The 22734-nt window shown below is 42.8% G+C and overlaps 1 protein-coding gene across 2 annotated transcripts in view; it reads right to left on the bottom strand.

The window, feature by feature from the left end:
• Nucleotides 1-463: 463 nt before the first annotated feature.
• LOC102477020 (glutathione S-transferase A4) overlaps nt 464-22734 on the bottom strand; it is a 23582-nt gene continuing 1311 nt past the window's right edge. Inside the window, exons 3-7 of one of the 2 annotated variants that reach the window (XM_006165714.3) lie at nt 11781-11832; nt 9040-9172; nt 8012-8153; nt 5299-5430; nt 464-798 (exon numbers count right to left, since the gene is read on the bottom strand). In XM_006165714.3, the coding sequence (XP_006165776.1) occupies nt 676-798; nt 5299-5430; nt 8012-8153; nt 9040-9172; nt 11781-11832 (582 nt within the window). In that variant the 3' untranslated portion in view covers nt 464-675. The remainder of the gene's footprint in view (nt 799-5298; nt 5431-8011; nt 8154-9039; nt 9173-11780; nt 11833-22734) is intronic. The other variant, XM_027767193.1, reaches the window with a different exon arrangement.

Here is a 22734-nt window from a genome sequence, read left to right as displayed (position 1 = left end):
GGATAGATTCATTAACACCATTTGATTTACTATAGCACAGAGGAAAGTCATTCACTAGACAGTCTGTCATTATTAGACACCAAAACTGGGGAAACTGTAGTGTGTTTCCTTTTTCTTGTCACATTAGAATGTGAAACAAGCTTGGGTGAGAATATTGAATTCCGTCCACCCCTGTGATCAAGATAGATGAACTACAGGAGATGAATAACCTGATCACATCTAACTTAAATATCAGACTCTTCAAAAAGGTTTTCCAGGGCCAGCAGGTGGGGTAGAGGTTAAGCTGCTCGATCCTACATGGCCAGCAAGGTGATTTGAGTCCCAGAGTCAACAGCCTGAAAATCACGCTGGGCATGTGTGTGCATACCCAAGATCCCAAAAGGAGAAAGGACTGCAGCATGGCCATCTCCCCTGAAGGTGATTTCTCACTTTCCTTCACCACTCGTCTAGTGCGTCCCATGGCAAAACTTAAAAAAAAAAAAGTTTTACAAAAAAGGCCCCATTATAAGTATTCACTAGACAAAAAGAGTTGATATTCTAAAAGAGAAGATTTCCTTGACATGAAAGACTCAACTTAATACACAGCGCAAGGACAAAGCTAGGATCAATGAAAATATTACTGTGGGCACAGCCATCTCTAGAGTTAAGTTCTCTCTCACAGAGGAAGGTGTGGTTTTATAACTTAAAAATGTTGCAGACAGTTCTCACGTAGATCTCATCAGGAGGAGGCTTCTTCTTGCTGCCAGGTTCAAGGAATCTCTTGATTGTAGGAATATTACTTATTTTCACTGAGTATTCCTAAAAAAGGAAAACAAAAGCATAAAGTTAACAGCAGAGGTATTAGTTACTACGAGTATATGGTTGTGCAAAACGGCTTATCGAAACGTGTTCAATATACACTTGTTGAAGGAATCCAACCAGTGCAGTCTGTTTAAGTATCTGTTTAAGATCTCATCTGTTGGGGGGATTATTTACTATCTCTGCCACCAAGGGTTGGAATCCTGACCAAGGTCCATGCAAATCTCAAGGTTTACACAAAGATGGGAACTCTTTTCTGAGCTAGCAAAATAAAATAATAATAATAATAATAGTAATAATAAAACATACTTAGGGGTTATGACTTCCTTGAGAATAAAAGGGGGGGAAAAAAAGACCAGGAAGTACCTCAAATGTATCAATTTGCTCAGAGAAAATATATGAGTCATTTAAATAAAAGTGCTTTAAAAGCCCACACCCTATAGCAAACTAAAGCCAAAAAAAGACATCAGATGGTACATTTTGCATTTACAAATTTGGCTTCTTTGAACTTTCTCTCTTGTTAGCAAATGATTCCTATTTCTGGCTATGTGCAAGAGAGAGCCAGTTGTACTGTTCATAACCTATGGCTCATACCAGAAATGTATGTACCCTGGAACTGAAGGAGAAAACATGTTTTGATTCATAGAGTCAAATCTTACCAATTCTCAGTAACAGGAGGAAAGTTCACTTGATTTTGTAAAAAAAATCTGAACCATACGAAGAAGCATATACTCATCATATATAATTCTTCTAGCAAAATCTTCAAAAGGGCTAACCTGTGGCTCGGTGACTAAGGTGGCTGGATCCCACATGGCCAACTGCATGATTTCAGTCGCAGACCTGGTGGCTTGAAAATCATACCAGGCACGTGTGCATGAGTGCCCAAAATCCCGGTGAGAGAATGGAGGAGAAGGGTTTGTGGTGTGGCCATCTCCCCTGGGGAATGCTTTCTCACTTTCTCTCTCTCCGTGTCTCGTCTCTCTGGTGAGTACATGTTGCCAGAGGCAAATAAGGAAAAAAAAAAAAGACTAGCAGGCCAACTGGAAAGAAGCAGACACTCAATAAATAGCAGGTTGCTTCTCCTTATTTCTTTCCCTGATAAGCAATTATTTAATAGTGCAAAAGGATACTTCAGTTCAAAAGTATCCAAAATTCTGAATTATAAAAGATGGCATAAAGGTTACATTGCTGGACTCCCATGTAGTCAACCGCGGCGGTTTGAGTCCCAGGCAGTGGCTTGAAACTCACACTGAGTACATGTGTGTGAGTGCCCAAAATCCTGAGAGGAGACTGGAAGAGGGACTGCAGTGTGGCATGGCCATCCTCCGGGGAGTGATTTCTAGCTTTCTCTCTGTCTTTGTCTATCTGGCCAGCGTACACGCCCTAAAGCAAAAATCTCTCATAAAAACAAACAAACAAAAAATTCAAACTAAAGAAACTTCATCTGTGTCTGCAACAATTAACATGTATGTAAAAAAATATATAAATATACGGGACCAGCAGTTAGTGTAATGGTTATGTCGCTGAACTACCACGTAGTCGACTGTGGTTCAAGCCCCAGAACCAGTGGCTTAAACTCGCACCGGGCGCGTGTGCATGCGTGCCCAAGATCCCAAGAGGAGAATGGAGGAGAAGGGATTGCGGTGTGGGCATTCCCCCTGTGGGGTGATTTCTTGCTTTCTATCTCTCTGTCTTTCTGGTGAGCACTCACGCCCTATAGCAAAAACCTCTCAAAAAAAAAAAAAAAAACAAACAAATAAACAAAAAATAGATATAAGTATATGTATACACATATACTTATATTAGTGTGTGTATATATGTACATATACTTATAAGTATATACATATACTTATACTTATGTAAGTATATATATATATATATACACACACACATATAAATGGTAACATCATAAATTATATATATAATGGCTTATTTGACTTGTCAAAAATTTCTATTCTCAATATTCAGATGTATTTATTTAACTGGTGGTGGTGTCCTTTTTAACATATCAAAATGATGTTTTGGGGGACCAGCAGTTAGCGTAATGGCTATGTCGCTGGACTCCCAGGTAGTCGACCGTGGTTTGAGTCCCAGACCCGGTAGCTTAAACTCACGCTGGGCACGTGTGCGTGTGTGCCCAAGATCCCGAGAGGAGAATGGAGAAGAAGGGATTGCGACGTGGCCATCCCCCTTGGGGGGTGATTTCTCGCTTTCTGTCTCTCTGTCTCTCTCTGTCTGTCTGGCGAGTACAAGCGCCCTACAGCAAAAACCTCTCCAAAAAAAATGATGTTTACTAGATTTGGAAAAATTATTATTTTAAAAAAGGATGTTACTCTTTTGGGATTTGGTATGTCTCTCTTAGCCTTTGATAACTTGGTCAAAGAAATGTCAATTTGGTTTATACTGGGGACTGGCAATTTTCCTATAAAGAATCAGTCAGAAAATATTTTAAGCTTTCAGGCCATATGGTCTCTCTCTGATCTACTCAACTCTATTGTAGGAGCTCAAAAGCAGCCACAGGCAAAGTGTAAATGAAGGGGCCAGGCTTCGTGCCAATAAAACTTATTTTTAGTTAGTTACTTATTTTTAGAGAGGTTTTTGCTATAGGATGCATGCACTCACCAGATAGACAGAGAGACAGAGAGATGCCACAACCCCTTCTCCTCCAGGCTCCTCTCAGGATTTTGGGTACACATGCACACGCCCAGTGTGAGTTTTAAGTCACTGGGTCCGGGACTCAAACTGCAGTCACATATGTGGGAGTCCAACAACGTAACCATTATGTCATCTGCTGATCCCTATAAAACTTATATAAGGCCAACAGGTGGTATGGAAGTTAAGGCATTGGATCCCACATGGCTTAGTGTATGGTTCTAGTCCTGGACCTGGCGGCCTGAAAATGATGCCAGGTACAAGTGCATGTGCATGTGTACTCAAAATCCCAAGAAGAGAATGGAGGTGAAGGGACTGCAGCACAGCTATCCTCCCGGGGGCTGGGGGTGATTTCTCACTTTTCCCTCTTTCTATTTCTGTCTCTGTCTCTAGGAAGCACACATGCCCTATGATAAAACTAAAACAAACAAACAAACAAATTATTTATGGAGTCAGCCTGGAGGTTAAGAAGGGTGGATCGCATAGGGCCAACTACGTGGTTCAAGTCCTAGACCAAGTGGCTTGAGAAACACGCAGGGCACGTGTGCAAACGTACAAAATCCTGACAGGAGAATGGAGAAGGGACTGTGGCATGATTATTCCCCACGGGGCGTACTTTCTCACTCCCCCCACCCCTCATGTTTCTCTCTAGGGAAACTCATGCCCTTCAGCAAATTAAAAAGAATGAGAAACTTACTGATGGACACTGAAATTTGAATTTCATATGTTTTGTATGTGATGAAATACTACTTAATTTTTTTCAACCATTTAAAATGTAAAAACTATTCTTAGTTCACTGTACAAAAACAGGTGGCAAGCCAGGTTTGGCCCAGAGGCCCTGGTTATAGTCCAGTAACTATGGAAGAAACCACATTAGACTTAAAAGGCAAAGATTCTAGGTAAAATTCAAGTGCTCACTAGCTAGGCCATTTCAGTGCTGACTTCTTTATCCTAGTCTCTATTTCCTTGTGTGTAACTGAAGACATCAGATGAATTGGTTTAATTAATTAATTAATTAATTAATTAATTATTATTTTAGAGATTTTTGCTATAGGCCATGTGCACTTGCTGGAGAAACAGAGACAGAAAACGAGAAATGACTCTTTAGGGGGGATGGCCATGCCATATCCCTTCTCCATTTTCCTCTTAGGATTTTGGGCATGCACGCACACATGCCCAGTGTGAGTTTCGCTGCAGGGTTCAGGACTTGAATCACGGTTGACCATAACCCTTACGCCACTTAAAGCCCTTTTCTGCTTTTAAATTCTACAAACAATCTTGCCAGAATAACACCAGAGAATACGCTCAACTGCACACAGTCTTTCCTTGGAACTGTGGAAAGGAGAGCAGTGGGAACTCCTTAGGGTGATGTGTAGGGTATATCTTATTTGCTCTCTGAATACAGGCTAAGAAGTTTCTAAATTGGGACCCTGAGAAAGGGGCTGTGCCCTGAGAATGAGGCTGATTCTGATGCTGACCTCACGGGCCCTCCATCAGCAGACAAAGCACACACAGGTGAGGAGCTCTTCATCCCTATGACTGTCTCTGTGGAAATCCTCCATGGCAGACTCTCTGTGTAAGGAGTTTGCCCAAGAGTGTAGCCATGGCATACAATGAAAACTTTTTTCACATATAACGATCTATCAACACTAAGGATTTGGGGATCATAAAAACAAACTCAGGCTGTATCTTCATTTCATTTTACTAACTAGAATAAAACACACACACACACACACACAATACACACATACACATACATCCCACACACACCACACCAGGCAATCGACAGCGCAGTGAAGCAAGGCCCATGAGCTTGGGGCCAATCTTCTGCTATATGGTTTTGTTTACCTGGAGGAAAGGAAACGCAGACAGGATATTGGGAATTTTCTCTTCCAGAGCCAAAATGGTTTGGAGTAGAATCACATCTGCAAGGCTCAGCTGATTACCAACCAGAAAGTTTTGTCCATGACCCCTTAAAACCTGCAGGGTATAAATGGTTTGCATTAGTTAAAATACGTAGAGAAACTGATGAAGCTATTAAGTCAGTGGAGTATCTGAAGTTACAGCCTTGTCCTTTCATCCTTTCATAAGTAACATCAGTTAAGAGAGAAAGAATAACATCTGAGAGAGGGGAAGCAAAAAGGTATGGAAATGAATATATCCTTAAATGCCTGCCATAGATCCTAACAAGACCCTGAAAGGGGGAAGGGAAGATTTACCATTTCAGTGTTCTAAAAGGATGCATCTATTCCATAAATGTGTCTACAGAAACGAATTGGCCCTGATGAATCCAAGAGACTGGGGAGGGGCAGAGTAATGTAGGACGTCTAAGTGATGGCTCAGCTCCAAGGGGCCTACTCTTGTTCCCCAGGTCTGTGTTCCACCGACCGTCAGGACTCACAGTCATGCACAGGCCCCACCTTCCTGTCACAGCTCTCCAAACAGAGAAGACTGAAACTTCAGTTTCCCTTGACTCACACTGTGAGAGTAACATACAAAAGGATGGATTTAGAGGAGCAAATTGGGGACCAGCAGATGGTGTAATGGTTACGTTGCTGGACTCCCACACAGTCCACTGCAGTTCCAGTCACGGACTTGGCTTAAAACTCATGCTGGGGCCAGCAGGTGTCATGGGGGTTAAGTGCTGGAATCCCACATGAACGACCACTGTTTGAGTCCTGGGCCTGATAGCTTGCTTTCTCACTTACCCTCTCCCTCTCTCTCTCAATCTCTGGTCAAATTTTAAAAATAATGATAATAAACAAAGTTAAATAAATAATTATTTAAAACAAAAACAAAACAAACAAAAAAACCTCATGCCAGGTACATGTGTGTGCTTGCTTAAACTCCCAAGATGAGAATGGAGGAGAAGGGACTGTGGCATGGCCATCACCCCGGGAGTGATTTCTTACTTTCAGTCTCTCTCTCTCTCTCTTTCTCTCTGGCAAGTACATGTGCCCTATCGCAAAAATCTCTCTTTAAAAAAGGAGCAGATTGTGATCTGGTGAAAGCAACGGGGAGAAGCCCTTGGCAGTAAACTCGTGGATGACCACAAGAACATGTGTACACACGTGAGTGTGTCTGAATATAGCTCCAAATCAAATATAGGTCCCGGAGCTGGAGCAGTATTTTACAAGGAATCCAGAATTTGTACTTAGAAGCCAGAGTGCCAATCCGGGCTGTCTTCTAGCCTTATCACAAGTTGGACCAGCCATTAACTCTGTGATTCCATTTCAGTATATGCAAGAAGTACTGATAACTATTTTTACCAGGCTAGCAGGTGGAATGGTGCTTAAGACACTGTACTCCCACATGGGCGACTGCGATTCGAGTCCCAGACCTGGTGGCTTGCTTTCTCACTTTCCTTCTCTCTGTTTCTCTAGTAAGCATATGTGTGCTGTAGCACAATTTAAAAAATAAAAATAAGGAATATTAAATATGTAATTCTTAAAAAATTTTTTTTTTTTTGCCTCACAGATGTGTTGTAAGGAATCCTAACACAGTTTGGGCCACCGGACCATAAGATCCAGCAGTAATTTGTCATCAAGGTACTGGGCCTTCTGTGCCCTGGCCATACATTTTTTACATTACCATATTTTACATGCATGTGGTATCTATGGGAAAGATATCATGAAGCCAAGCTACAGAAAATCCCACTCTTTTTCTTTTTGTTTTTCACGAGAGAGAGAGAGACAGATTTTGACAGGGTCTCTCCAAGCTATGATGCTGCTGTTCTAGCCTTTCAGGGAGCCAGAATTACAGATGCACGCTCTCACCACTGGATCTGAACCCGGGCCTTCCATGTAGCTACGGCATCAGCAACAGCCTCCTACTGCCTGTGCCACCTCAGCTGGGCCCTCTCTTTTTCCTAAATCTATTGGGCTGTCACAAAAATCATGATATATTTTGCATGTTTTTCTATGCAAAAATGCATCATTACTTTTCCAACAACCCAATAGTTCCATGAAGATAGTCAAAGGAGGTTTGCCAAATAGGCCTTCCCATATATATTTACATATATAATATATATATATTTTGAATTGCAACAGTAAAAAAAAAAGAAAATTCCTTCCTGTTCAGGAAAAGAGAAATCTGAGGCTCAGAAAAGCAGACATAAGAAGAAGAAAATAACCGAACGGCATAAAAAGAGCAAAGGGAAGAGAAATAAAACTGAAATGGTGTTTCTCTTTATATCAAAATAATCAAGAAAGATGTCTGACATGTCATCGTCACTCAACTAATGTTTGTTGAATGAATGAATGTGGCAGTTTCTGCTTTTCTGTATCTTACACGAGGGGGCGCTTGGTAAACGCAGGGTACAGCAAAGCACTAACGGGCTGAGCCCACACTTTTCTAGACCTCTGACTAACGTGGTCCTGATTGGGTGGGGGGCACTCTGAGACATCAGTGCTGATGGCTACTATGAACTCCTGTGAGCCCGTTCCCTCTTCCATGAGACCAGCTGGGCTCAACTTTACACTGCCCTGGGCACAAAAGGGTGTTTGTGGCAGCTCCCGCACGGCTTGGTTATGCTCTGTTCCTAGGCTTCTCTGCCACCTACCTTTTCAAACACAGGAAAGTATCTAATTATAGCCTTCTGGGCCATGGTAACCAATTCCTTTTGCTGATCATCCGGTTTCAAGAAAGGATGTATGATAATCAGTTCCAGCAGATCCAGCAAGCCCTCCACGTACATGTCAATCCTTAAAACAGAAAAGCAGTTTCTCGGTTTCCCTCTCTTAGAATTTACCAGCTTTTACAACTTAGGATGAATTCTGGAGTGCTTTTTCTTAAGGTTCTGGCAATGAAAGTACCAAGAAGCAGTGATCTACACCTGTCTGTGAAGTGCAAAGATGCAAGGTCAATCCCGGTTGCACTGAGAAAAATTCTCCAGGAGAATCAGCAACCATTTAGAAAGCATGGTAGTCACAATTTTACAGTCTCCCAACACCCAGTCCTCCACCCTCACCCAGCACCTACTCTGGGTGTGGCTGAACTTCACAGTGATAAAAACACTGCATATCACTTACTGAATGTTCAACTCCAAGCACACAGTAGAAGCATGGAGTGTTCTGACCAGCACGGTGCTAAACACCCTTATCCCTTATCTCACTGGGCGCATGACACTCTGAGGAATGAGCTGTTATTAAACCCATTGTACAGAAAACTCATCAAGAAGCTAGAGCTTAACAGTGCCCAGGGCCATGGTAAGAAATGTGAGGTCCTGGCTTTGAGCTTCAATTATAATTCAGTGCACACTATCTCAGGCCTTCAATGTCATAACGGCTTCCCCTTCCAATATTCAGCAATAGTAAGTTTGCAAAACAGGTAAAAAGCAATTATTCAACCATTTACAGATGTTGAAATCTGAAACAATGACACCCTAGATAATTCAGTATCTGAATTTGAATTTTTTCTACTGTTGTACTCAGATGCTATACTAAATTTCCAATCAGACTTCATGACCTTTCCAGATCTGTGTTCCTTGTTCACACTAAAAATATAAGACATCAAGTAGGTGGAGTGTGCTGCACAGGATTGCTAATCCACTAAGGCATCGGGGAGAGGAATTGAAATGGGCCACAGTACAGGGTTCTCTCCTTGAGGTCCTTGCCAAAGAGCTGGTGCTTTTCCGCTATATAGTGGAGGATGCTTCGTGTCTGCACCAGCTTCATCCCATCAATTTCAACCATAGGCACTTGCTGGAACAGCAGGTGGTTACCTGAAAATGAAAACCTAAAATTAGAAGTGATCTCCTCTGGGGGCCAGCAGGTGGCATGGTGGTTAGGGCACTGGATTTCCACATGGCCAACTGTGGTTTGAGTCCTGGACCTGGCAGCTTACTTTCTTACCTTCTCTCTCTGATCAAAACTAATAATAATAATTATCATAACAATGATGATAAATAAATGAAATTAAATGAAATAATTCTTAAGGGAAAAAAGAGGAAATGGTCTCTTCTGGGGCCAGCAGGTGGTGTGGTGGTTAAGGCGTTGGACTCCCATATGGCCTACCATGGTTTAAGTCTTGGTCCTGGCAGCTTGCTTTCTCTCTGTCTGTCTCTCTCTGATCAAATTAAAGAATGATAACAATAAATCAAATTAAGTGAATAATTCTTAAAAAAAAAACAAAACCCTGATCTCCTCTTCCCTGTCCTTCCAACCCTAAAACGATGCTGTGTTAAATAAAAATGGACAAGGGGCGTGGGCGTTAGGAAACAGTATAAAGCTCCCTGATGACAGGTAACTTTAACTTAGCTCTGGGAAGCAGATTCCGCCACAAAAGCCTGAAAACTAGCATTGTTATAAACCTACCTTTTCACTTTCACCCCAGAAAAAAAAGCATCTACTCAAATGAGAAGGGCTGGAAGAAACATAATGAAGATTCGATTTTAGAACTGCAGTTGGCAATGGTCACCACTAGGTGCATGCAGCTATTAAAACCTAAATTGAAACTAATTAAAATATTTTTTTAATTTTAAATTCAGTTCCTCAGTCACACGAGACACATTTGAAGTACTCAGCAGTCAAGTGTGGCTGGTAGTTACCCACTGGACAGTGTAGAGCAGGGCATTTCCAACTGTAGAACAGTCTATAAGGAGGCTTTATTTTTTGGAGTTTCTGTCATAGGGTATGTGGGCTCACTGGAGAGACAGAGCGGGAAAGTGAGAAACCACTGCCTAGGAGGAATAGCCAAACCTCAAACCCTTCTCCTCCATTCTCCTCTCAGGATTTTGGACATGTACACACACACACACACACACACACACACACACACACACACACATACCTGGTGTGATTTTCATGTCGCTGGGTCCAGGACTGGCACCACAGTCCGCTGTTTGGGAATCCAATGCCTTACCTGCTACACCACCTGCTGGCCCCAGGTGGCATTGCTTTTAGACAACCTGATCCTGAATCCTAAGTCACCAGATCGTCATCTATTCCTGTTAACTTCTCTAGGTTCGTTTCTGGCTGTTCCACAGTCACAGATCACTTTCCTACCAAATTTGCTGACAGTGGTCAATGGACAACACAGTACTTTCTTCAACAAACCTGCAGCCAACACTCTGCACACACCAGGCCCTGGGGAGAGATGCAGACGCAGGGTGCAGCCCAGTCCTGGAGGGGCTCAGGTGTTGGGGGTGGGGGCAGGGGGAGGGACATGAGAGAAGAGTACTCAGTAATCCTTGTGACTTTAGGCCGGTGTCACACATGAAAGCTGGCCTTACACTCTAGAGAGTGGATACCCCTCAAGAGAGCCTTGAGTTGAGCCTGGAAACCCTACTGATGGCTGGGAAGAAGGATGCTCATAGGGTTGCTAAGAATGCCTTGAGGTGGGGCAGGCACCAGTAGGTGGCATGGTGATTAAAGGTGCTGGAGTCCCACATAGCTGACTGCAGTTCAAGTCCCGGACCTGACAACTTCTTTTCTCGTTTTCTGTTTCTATCTCTGCTCAAATGAAAAAATAATAACAAATGGAATTAAATAAATAAATTATTATTTTAAAAAAATGCCTTATGGGCCTGCTGGTGGCCCCCCTAAGGAGGACGGATGTAGGGACCAGTAGATGACATAGTGGTTGTGTCACTAGAACTCCCATATGGCTGGCTACAGTTCAAATCTCAGACCCAGTGGCTTGAAAATCATGCCGGGTATGTGTGCATGAGTTCCCAAAATCCTAGGAGGAGAATCTCCCCTGGTGAGGGTGATTTCTCACCTTCTCTATCACCAAGTCTGTCTCTCTCTCTCCACATGTGCCCTATGGCAAAAATCTCTTAAAAACAAACAAACAAACAAAACAAAACAAAACAACAAGAGGAGGGATGTGGAGAGAGCAGGGCTGACCAGGGTAGAGGGGCTAAAGGGGAACCTTTTGTTGATTTCACTTCTGTTTGGCATTTGCTTCAGAAATGTAGCCTGTTGAATAGGGACATTTATTTCATACCGGAGGCAGGCAATGAGGCAAAGGAGTTGGGTGGAAGTGGGGGTGGGGGGGAGTCAAGGGATAGAAAGAAAGGTGAAGTTGGGTGGAAGGAGAGGAGGGGGTCAAGGAAGAGAAAGAAAAAAGGGGAGAGGCTGGGAGGAGGGCAGGAGATACAGAGCTCTTCAGCTGAGTTCTGAGAAGGAACTGCTCCCTCCACTCAGCTAGCTTTTTTAGAACTACTGAATAAGTGATTTGCTGACAATTTCAGCTATTCATTCTCCCCTGTTTTTCTAGTTTTAGGATACTGCCCTGAATGCGTTCAATATCGCCGTCCTTGGACATAAATATTAGTTCTTTGTAAAAAGAAATATCAGCTATTACCATAGTCTCATTTCCATACTCACCATCCTGCAACTTTTGCAACTGTTCTTTTGTTTCCAGAAATTCTTCATCAAACTAAATTTTTAAAAAAAGATATCCCCCCCAAAAAGAAGGTAAATGTCATTACAGGTTCAGGACTGAAAATAGCAAATTAAATTTCCTTAAGAAGTAGAGAAAGACCACAATTAGCTCTCAGACCTTAGTATCTAAATTTGCTCACAAGAAGGAACTAAGGGCCAGGGCCAGTTCCATGGCCTGGCATCCATGCCCTGGCAGCCAAATCTCACATGACCAACCACAGTTCAAATCCTGGTGCTGGCTTATAACCCAACACCTAGTGAGAATCCATCTATGTCTGAGGTGGGCCCAGCTGGCTCCTTTAACTGAAGTGCCTCTGCTCCAAACTCTCCTTCCAGCCCACCACCTAGTGAGGTAGGACAGCTTCTATCTTCTTTCTGGCTCTGATTTTCATTTTTTCATTTTCTGCCTTTTTTTTTTTTTTATGTAGAGAGGTTTTTGCTATCGGGCACATGTGCTCGCTGGAGAGACAGAGAGGAACAGAGAGACAGAAAGCAAGAAATCATCCCCTCAGAGGGGATGGCCATGCCACAATCCCTTCTCCTCTTGGGATTTTGAGCATCATGCAAACGTGCCCAGTATGAGTTTTAAAGTCGTGGGCCCCGGACTCAAACCACTGTCAACTACATTGGAGTCCAGCAACGTAACTATTCTGTCATTTTTTGCCATTAAAAAAAAAAAATCCCCTTTTAATTTTATTTATTTATTTATTTTTGTCTTTTTCCCTCTGTTTCCTTTTCTTTCACCTAACTTTCTCACTTTGCTTCTCAACTTCCATACTTTGAGAGTCTAGACAGGTCTAGGTGCACAGTAGTGAACCATATGAATACTTTTAGGGTCATAGAAAACCTCAGCCCCTACTGAACTGCTACAGAAAGAGAAAAATTCATCTTCATGAATCAAAATTCAAATCTCTGTGGCTACCACGTTGCAGAACACAACAGCAGAGGAGAAACTGGCATAGAAGTACCTCACAGTAAAGGGAAGCATGTGAGCTTACAGCTGCAGAAAAAAGTTCCATCGACAGAAGTGCAGTTTGCTTGGTGAACATAAGGAAAACAGAACTGCAGAGATATCGTGGGTCATCTCCTCCTGCCTGCCTCTAGCACTCAGAATTAACTCCAAGAAAGTAGGAAGAAGTGTATAATCCATCGGATAACCAGAAACCACTGCAAAAGCACAAGAATTGGTGAAAATCAAGAAAATATCTCTCCCTCAAGGGAAAAGAAAGCTCTTTATCATCCACAGACAGTATAATGGAACTTGTAGAAATGTTAGATAAAGAATTTAGAATATTCTGGGGCCAGCAAGTGGCATGGTAGTTGGGCTGGCTAGACTCCACCACTGTTCAAGTCCTAGACTTGGCAGCTTGCTTTCTCGCTTTCCTTCTCTCTCTCTCTGTCTCTTTGGTCAACTTCAATAAAATAAAATAATGACAATGAATGAAACTAGATAAAACAATTATTTTTTAAAAAAAGAATTTAGAATATTCATAGTGACAAAGCTAACAGAGATGCAAGAGAAGAGAGACAACAAACTCCAGAAGATGCAGGAGAAAAGAGACAACAAGTTCCAGGAGGTGAGGAAGTTCTTCCACAATCTGAAAGAGGAAATACACACCACAAAAAATAATGAAACAAAACCTCCCTTGAAAGTATTAAAAGCAGATTAGATCCCACAGAAGCTCGAATCTCAGATCTAGAAGACAAAACCTCTGACCTAGAAAAACTCACCAAAAGACTGAGGAAGTGAACTCCCAAAAATGAGAATAATAAACGAGAAATCATTAGACGTCCAAACATCTGAATAACTGGTATTCCAGAAGGTGAAGAAACTAATAAGGACATTGATAATTTATTCCATGAAATCCTGAAAGACAACTTTCCAAACCTAGAGAGGCATTCAAATATCCAGACCCAAGAAATACAAAGGATCCCAAATAGAATCAACCCAAGAAGAACTTCCGCAAGGCACATCATAGCCAGATTGACCAAAACCACAGACAAAGACAAGATACTAAAATTGGCAAGAGAGAATTATTAAGTTACTTTCAAATGATATCCCACCAGGCTAACATCAGACCTTTCATCAGAAACAATGCTAGCAAGGAAGAATGGGAAAATATATTCAAAGTGTTAAGTGAAAAACAATTTCAAACAAGAACACTATCCAGCAAGATTATCCTTCATATGGGAAGAAGAACCTCAAACATTCTCAGATAAACAAAACCTGAAAGAATTTTCCAACACCAGACCAGTTTTTCAAGAAGTTCTGAAGGGAGTGCTATACCAGGAAAACTAAAGACAGACACACAGAAATGAGAGAACAAAAAAATGACCAAGAAAATGGTCAACTCAGTGGTAGGGACAAGTCCAGAAATGTCAATTAAAATGTTGAATGTTAACATCCAGGATTTAAATGGAAAGATCAAACCATACTAACACTGCAAATTCAACAAAAGAGAGATTAATTACATGAGACTGAACTGGTAAAAAAGAATTGTATGACTTTTGATTAAAACCTTACTGATTTTCTTCTATACTTTGTCTTCTAGATTTAAGGATTTTGCTTTCTTTTGAGTTGTTGATAGGTTCAGCAATTTGTTAAATTTTTTTTTAAACTGAAACATAAACTTTCCTCCCTTCCTGACCTATCTGCAATTGGAAAATATTGGTGAGCATTCTTATTTTGTGGCAGAATGGTTATCTGCATAAGTTCAATAAAACAATAGTGTCTTTGCCTTGCATCAGAAATTGAATTTTCAGGGAACCAGCAGTTAGCGTAATGGCTATGTTGCTGGACTCCCACGTAGTCGACTGCGGTTCGTGTCCCAGACCCGGTGGCTTAAAACTCACGCCGGGCGCATGTGCGTGCGTGCCCAAGATCCTGAGAGGAGAATGGAGGAGAAGGGATTGCGGCGTGACTATCCCCCCTGGGGGGTGATTTCTCGCTTTCTGTCTCTATGTCTCTCTCTGTCTGTCTGGCGAGCGCACGCGCCCTACAGTGAAAATCTCTCCAAAAAAAAAAAAAGGCTTTGTACAAATAAAAGACCAAATGAGACTAAACTTATTTATTTATTTATTTATTTATTGCAAATAAGTTTGTTTATTCCTCTCTTTAGTAAAAAGGGGAATGGAGAGAGAAAAAATGTTTCAGAAGAAAATTACAATGCACTTGTCACTAGATTTTAACTTTGCCCATATTTTTAGTTTAATTAAGATCTTTTGTGAATCAACTAAAGGTAAAAAAAGTTTAATATGGGAGAGGGGAGGGAAAAGGGGAAGGAAAAAAAGTAAAAGCATGTTTAATTGACAAAAAAATGAAAAGCTAATTGCTGACAATAATGTATATAGTAATATCCTTGTCTTGACTGATATGCATAGTATTCATGCTGGAAGAAAAAAGGTTGTACCCTGTAAAGAGATACGTGATTAAATGTAAATTAAAAATTAAAAATAAATAAATAAATAAAACAAGACAAATCAGCTTGACAAACACACTGGGGCATGTATGTGTGCATGTTCCAAATATTGACAGGGTGGAGAAATAGAGAAGAGATTGCAGTGCGATCACGCCCCATTGTGGTGTGCTTTCTCCTTCTCTCTTCATCTCTCTCTCTCTCTCTGGAGATCACCTGTACCCTCTGGCAAATTAAAAAAAGAAAAGAAAAGATAAAAAGGAACTGGACCAGCTGGTGGCATGGTGGTTAGGGTGCTAGACTCCTACATGGCCGTCACAGTTTGTATCCCAGCCCTGGCTGCTTGCTTCCTCTTTCTCTCTGTCTCTCTCTAGTGAGTTGTATGTGCCCTATAACAAATTAAATAATAATGATAATAATAAATAAAATTAAATAATTCTTAAACAAAAAAAGAAAATAAGGGACTAGGAATTCTAGAAGAAAAAGTTCATGCCAGAAAGCAAGGAAGTTTGCAAAGATGAACGAGGTATGGCAAAGGCATGGTGGACCCTATTTAGGGGGAATTCCTTAACCAAATTTAGGATGATATAAGCATCAGAAGGAATGATGTCTGGCCAGCCCCAGTGGTGCAAGAGGAAGAGCACATTGGGTGATGGCTGGGACTGCATGGGAGACCTGGCTTCAGTTCCCAGACCAACCTAAACAGGTCTGGCACAGTGGGCCATGCCTGTGGTCCTAGCTGATTGGGAGGTTGCGGAAGGAAGGACTATGACATGCCAAGACCCTGCCAAAATACTTATATCTTGGGACCAGCAGTTAGCATAATGGCTATGTCGTTGGACTCCCATGTAGTCGACCGCGGTTCGCGTCCCGGACCCGGTGGCTTCAAACTCACGCAGGGTGTGTGTGCGTGCGTGCCCAAGATCCCGAGAGGAGAATGGAGGAGAAGGGATTGTAGCGTGGCCATCCCCCCTGGGGGGTGAGTTCTTGCTTTCTGTCTCTCTGTCTCTCTCTGTCTGGCGAGCGCACACGCCCTATAGCAAAAACCTCTTAAAAAAAAAAACAACTTATCTCTTTTTCCTTCCCACCTGCCCTATCTAGCTCTCTCTCTCTCTCTCTCACACACACACACTTTAAAAAAAGGAACAAAATACCTAGGTCCATAGATTATGTCACTAAAAAAACAGAAAAGGGGAAGAAAAGTTCTTTTTTGTTTTCTTTATTGCCAAAAGGCATGTGTACTCACCAGAGGAACAGAGAGACACAGAGAGGGGGAGAAAGCACCCTCTAAATGGGGGTATGGTTACACCACAGCCCACTCTCCTCTGTTCTCCATCCTGTCAGGATTTGCAGAATCCAATCCCATGCACATATGCCTGGTATGTTTTCGAAGCTGCTGGGCCAAGACTCGAATTGTTGCATCAGCCATGTGGGATCTGGCTCCTTCAATCACTAGGCATGAGGGTATTCCCAAAGTCTTTTTTTTTTTTTTTTTGAAGAGGATTTTGCTATAGAGTGCGTTCGCTTGCCAGAAAGACAGAGACAGACAGAAAGCAAGAAATCACCCCCCAGGGGGGATGGCCACGCCGCAATCCCTTCTCCTCCATTCTCCTCTCTGGATCTTGGGCACGCACACACATCTGCCCAAATTGAGTTTAAGCTACTGGGTCCAGGACTCAAACCATGGTCAGCTACACAGGAGTCCAGCGACATAGCCATTACACTAATTGCTGGTCCTGCCAAAGTCTTTTTTTTTTTTCCCATGAAGTCATGTAAATTAAAGTAGTGTTGGCCCTAATTAATAACAAAATTAGAAAATCACCAATTTGCAATCTCCAGTGTAGTAACTAATTCTGATGAGAATCCTAGGGTACAGAATATTTACCCAATCTCCAAGTATCGCCCCATAAGTTAACCGAATTTTGATAAAGGGAAAACGCATCTTCACCATGGAGAGAGCTGGAGATCTTGCCATCTATCTATCCAAGTGATCAAACTTAGATCCCAACAGGGCACACTCAGACCTCTGCGCCTTCTGTTATGACAGAATGAAAAGGACAAGTAACACCTGTGTGGACGCTGCCAGACACCGCCTGCATCAACTCGCCAGGTAAAATGGGCTTATCTAGGAATGTGGGACATCCTCTGACTTTACAAAGTCAAGGGCATGAAAAGAAACGTCGAAAAGTGACAAAGGAGCAACCAAGAGCCTGAATCCGGATTAGGTCTTGGATGAGTGGCCCTCACACGTGCTAGGTATGTGTCAGTTATGTAGACGTTGGGGGCCCATCGGGGAAATGAACATGTGGGTGTGTATCAGATGCCGTCAATTTAATTTTCTTAGTGGTGACGACGGCACAGTGGTTATGGGGACAACTGTGTATCCTTTTCGGGGAGAGATACATGCCAATGTCTGGAACTATTAATACTTTCAAATGATTCAGGAAAAAAAAAAACACAGAGAGAGAAAGGACAAAGCAAAAGTAGTAAAATGTTAACAATTGGTGATTTTATTGAGAGTTGAAAGACAGCCATTGTACTATTAGAGTTTTTGGGGGGAGGTTTCGAAGTTTTCAAATTTAAAGACAGGAAAGAAATAGAATAAAGGGCCAGCAGGTGGCGTGGTGGCTAAGGCACTAGACTCTCACATGGCCGACCATGGTTCAAGCTCCAGACCTGGTGGCTTGAAAATCATGTTGGTGCATGTGCATGTATGCCAAAAATCTCAAGAGGAAAATGGAGAAGAGATTGTGTCGTGGCCATTCGCCATGGGGGATGAGTTTTCACTTTCTCTCCATCTCTTTCTCATGAGCACACGCATCTTCTTTAGGTAACAGAAGACATGTCCTAAGATGTTCTGAACTATTGTACTTCATGTCAAGAGGAGGCCTCCTCCCATCAAATCCTGGGATTACTGAGCACCCAGGATCAGTGCCCCAGCATGCCTGGCCCTGCTCCACATTCCAGATCTTACATTGGAGGGGCAGAACCGAACACTGCAGCATCAGTATCCCCCCTTCTCCGTGTCAAAGCTGACCTGGGGCAAGAATCAGGATGGTGGCTAGAGGCCTGGCTTCTGTTACTTGCCAGGATCTTTGTAGTGTGAGGAGAAGGGCTTCACTGCCCCCTCTCCCCTGCCCCCCGCCCCGAGAGTGTCTATCTGATGCCCACCGAGCAGCAGCCTCAGGACAACGATGTCAGGGACATCTGTCCAAATACCCAGATGGTCAGGTGTGGCTCAGGCAGTAGCTCTTAAGACCATGATCATTTAAAACACGGGGGAAAGTGGAAGGAAAGGGGTATTAAACCCTAGGCCCACCCCTCAGAGATTCACATTCAGTGGTTGGGACTGCCCAGAAATGGGCATTTAAAAAACAAAAAAAGTAGTCCTTCCGGGACCAGCAGTTGGTGTAATGGCTACATCGCTAGACTCCCATGTAGTCGACTGTGGTTCGACTCCCAGACCCTGTAGCTTAAACTCACACCAGGCACATGTGCATGTGTGCCCGAGATCCTGAGAGGAGAATGGAGGAGAAGGGATTGTGGCCTGGCCATACTCCCTGGGAAGTGATGTCTCGCTTTCTGCCTTTCTGTGTCTTTCTGGTGAGTGCATGCACCCTATAGCAAAAACCTCTCACCAAAAAAAAAAAAAAGAGTCCTTCCATCTGATTCTAATTTTTTACTTCTGGAAATGTATATTCAAAACAGGTGCTATCAGGACCAGCAGTTAGCGTAATGTCTATGTTGCTGAACTCCCATATAGCCGACCACAGTTCTAGTCCTGGACCCAGTGGCTTAAACTCACACCAGGCACATGTGCATGTGTGCCCGAGATCCTGAGAGGAGAATGGAGGAGAAGGGATTGTGGCCTGGCCATACTCCCTGGGAAGTGATGTCTCGCTTTCTGCCTTTCTGTGTCTTTCTGGTGAGTGCATGCACCCTATAGCAAAAACCTCTCAAAAAAAAAAAACTAAAAAGAAAAACGAAAAACAGGTGCTATCTATCTCTAGGGTGAATCTGTGTCAGGCTTTTCTTTTTTTAAAAAAAAGAATTATTTATTTTATTTACTTTTTATTATCATTATTATCTTTAATTTGATCAGAGAGAAAGAAGGAGACAGAGAGAGAGGGAAAGTGTGAAAATAAACCACCAGGTCTGGGACTCAAACTATGACTGGCCTTGTGGGAATCCAACACCTTAACCACCACCCCACCTCCTGGCCCTAGGCTTTTCTTATTTTTTTTTAATTGCCAGAGGGCACGTGTACTTGCCAGAGAGAGTGAACAGAAAAGAAGAAAGCACCCCCTCCCGCATGGGGTGTGGTGACACTGCAATCCCTTCTCTGTTTCTCCATCCTGTTGGGATTTGGGGCACACGTGCACACAGCCAGGTGTTTCTCAGTCCCCTGGGGCTGAGATGTGAGGCAGTCAGGGATGTGGGATGAGGCTCCCTTAGCCAGTAGGCCATGGGGCTGGCCCCTTTGTGTTGGCTTTATAAAACATTGTAAGTAGAAAGCAACTGGCACCGGAATGGAGGAGGAGAGGATGAGAAAGAGAGGGAAGGGAAAATCCCATTTTAGAGCTTGGAGGGAGCTTGGCAAGTCTGGTCTAAGTACAGTCGCCGGCTGCGCGCACAGACATAGCTTCTGGTGTCTGTCCTCTTTGCTCCCTAACTCAGGGCCCTGTGACCCACCAGGATTCTACAGAGAACTGCACCTCCACACTGAACACCCCCTTTCTCAACCCCCTTTCAGTTCTTCTAGGTGAAGTGTTCAAAAGTCCTGAATTAGGACTTTCCTACAGGAGATTTATTTCAACATGTTAAATAATTAAAGTGTAAAAATGACTTTTTATACGAGAGTCACATTATCAATTCAGGTGGAATGACAGAAATAGAGAAGCAGCCATTCTATAAACCCTCACAGTGACGATGATCGATAGCCACTGAAACTAGCTGAGAAATGGGGCACCATCGTGTACGGATCTGCTGTCACAGGAACACACTGACTGAGCTTGGCATCACTGACTGAAATGAGACCCCCAATCCTCAGGCAGCTCCTGATGGGGTATGACACAAACATGTCCATAGCAGCTATCCTAAGATAGTCTGACAGGAAAAAACAATAAAGATAGAAAAAAAGAAAGCTGGATCTGATCACAGCTGTGGGTCCAGTGTTAACTGTTTCCAGGAAATACAGAGAATAGAAGAACACATTAAAATGAAAGCAGCAGAGCCAGCAGGTGTTGTGGTAGTTATGGCGCTGGACTCCCACATGGCCGACTGTGATCAGAGTCCTGGACCTGGTGGCTTAAAAAAAAACCACACTGGGCGTGTGGGCATGTATGCCCAAAATTCCAGGAGGAGAGTGGAGGAGAAGAGACTCTGGCTTGGCTATTTCCCTGGGGGGTGGGGGCATTTTCACTTTCCCTCTCATTGCCCCCCTCTCTGTCTCTCTCCGGGGAGTGCACATACCCTATAGCCAAAACAACAACAACAAACAGAGAGACAGACAAACAAAACCAAACACCTTCAACAAGAAAAGAGAATAGTCTCATCCTAGCATGTAACACCTTGAGGGTAAATAAGTCAAATACAGAATGGGGACAATCCTACAGGGCTTTCTTCTTCCACAAGTAAGTAGCACTAGAAACAAATGTAAGGGCCACCAGGTGGTGTGGAGGTTAAGGTAGCTGGATCCTAAATGGCCAGCTGCACAGTTCGAGTCCCAGACCTGGTGTTTTGAAAATCACAGGGGGCGCACGTGGGTGTTTGCCCAAAATTCTGAGAGGAGAATGGAGGAGAAGGGATGTCACCATGGCCACCCTTCCTTAAAGGTGATTTCTTATTCTCCCTCTCTGTCTCTCTCTGGCCAGTGCACACACCCTATAGCAAATAAATAAATAAATAAATAAAAGAAAAAACAAATGTAGACACCTAGCACCCAGATCTTGGCTGCTAATAACATTTTCTATTAAAAGGACCAGGGCACCTTGAAGAAATGCCTGATTCTTAGGCTTGGGCAGGGAAAATACAAGATGAGCATGAAATATCTATAGTGTCAGAAAGTAAGGAAGTGCAGAAAAAGTAAAAAGGAGGCCAACCTAAAAGTCTCAATGGCCAAACATGGAAAAATTCTGAGCACTAAAGTAAATACAGTTGGGTTATAACCCAAAGTAAAAAATCATTGTTCTTAGGTCCATAGCAATAGAAAAAAAGAATTGGATAAATAAACAAACAGGAAGGGAAGGGTGAGTCTTCTTTACATAAGAACTCCAAATGCAGATTCTCCTTTTCTGTGAGGTTGAGCTTAATTTCCATCCCCTGGAGGCGGGAGAGATGTTAAAGATGTTAATGATTTAATGAAAGATTTCAGCGTAAAATATTAACTGCAGACGGAGGAGCATGGCAATGGTCAAGGTTAACATCACTAACTCACGTGGATACCATGTCATCTTTGATAAGATAAGAGGAGATGAGAGGGGCCCTCTTGTGTTAGATAGCAAGTACTCCCAGGTGGAAAAGATACATGATGTTTACATCTTGTTTTAAAATACTGGCACAAAAGAAGTGGAAAATGGAGATAGATGAAAAAAGGTTATTATAGGGAACCAGCAGTTAGCGTAATGGCTATGTCGCTGGACTCCCACGTAGTCGACCGCGGTTCGTGTCCCGGACCCGGTGGCTTAAAACTCACGCCGGGCGCGTGTGCGTGCGTGCCCAAGATCCCCGAGAGGAGAATGGAGGAGAAGGGATTGCGGTGTGACCATCCCCCCTGGGGGGTGATTTCTCGCTTTCTGTCTCTATGTCTCTCTCTGTCTGTCTGGCGAGCGCATGCACCCTACAGTGAAAATCTCCAAAAAAAAAAAAAAAAGGTTATTATAGAGTAGATGACTATTGAAGCTGAGGAACGAATTCATGGCAATGTTTCCTGTTTGTTATTTGAAAATTCTTCTAGGTAGAAGTTAATAGAAGCCAGCCCAGTTGGCTGGATCCCACACAGCCACCTGCTCAGTTTGAGTCCTGGTTCAGGGGCTTGAAACACACAAGGTGTGTGTGTATGTGTGTGTGTGTATGTGTGTGTGTGTGTGTACGTGCAAAATCCCAAAAGGAGGGAGAAATGGAGAAGGGATTGCAAATGTGACCATGCCCCATAGGAAGTTACTTGCTGTCTCTCTCTCTCTGTCTCTCTAGCAAGCACAAAGCACACTCTAGGAAAAAAGACAATAGAACAAAAACTAAAACACCATTTTGGCCAACACGTTCACACACGCAGTCAAGATACCAGTTTGAAGTCACTGAAGTAAACAGAAAATTTACCCAGAGAGTGTATAATTAACCAAAGTGCTGAGAGTAACTGGCAAATGTTGGGTTCACTGCCTTTCTCCTTATTAAAAAATATTCATTCGTGGTAGAGCAATAATTAAGATCAACAGGAAAACAGAACTTCATCAACCATATTACACTTATTTAAAAAAAAAAAA

This window comes from Tupaia chinensis, unplaced genomic scaffold (assembly GCF_000334495.1).
Source record: "Tupaia chinensis unplaced genomic scaffold, TupChi_1.0 Scaffold144010_1, whole genome shotgun sequence".
NCBI classification, from domain to species: domain Eukaryota; kingdom Metazoa; phylum Chordata; class Mammalia; order Scandentia; family Tupaiidae; genus Tupaia; species Tupaia belangeri.
This window is presented reverse-complemented; position numbering and strand designations above follow the sequence as displayed.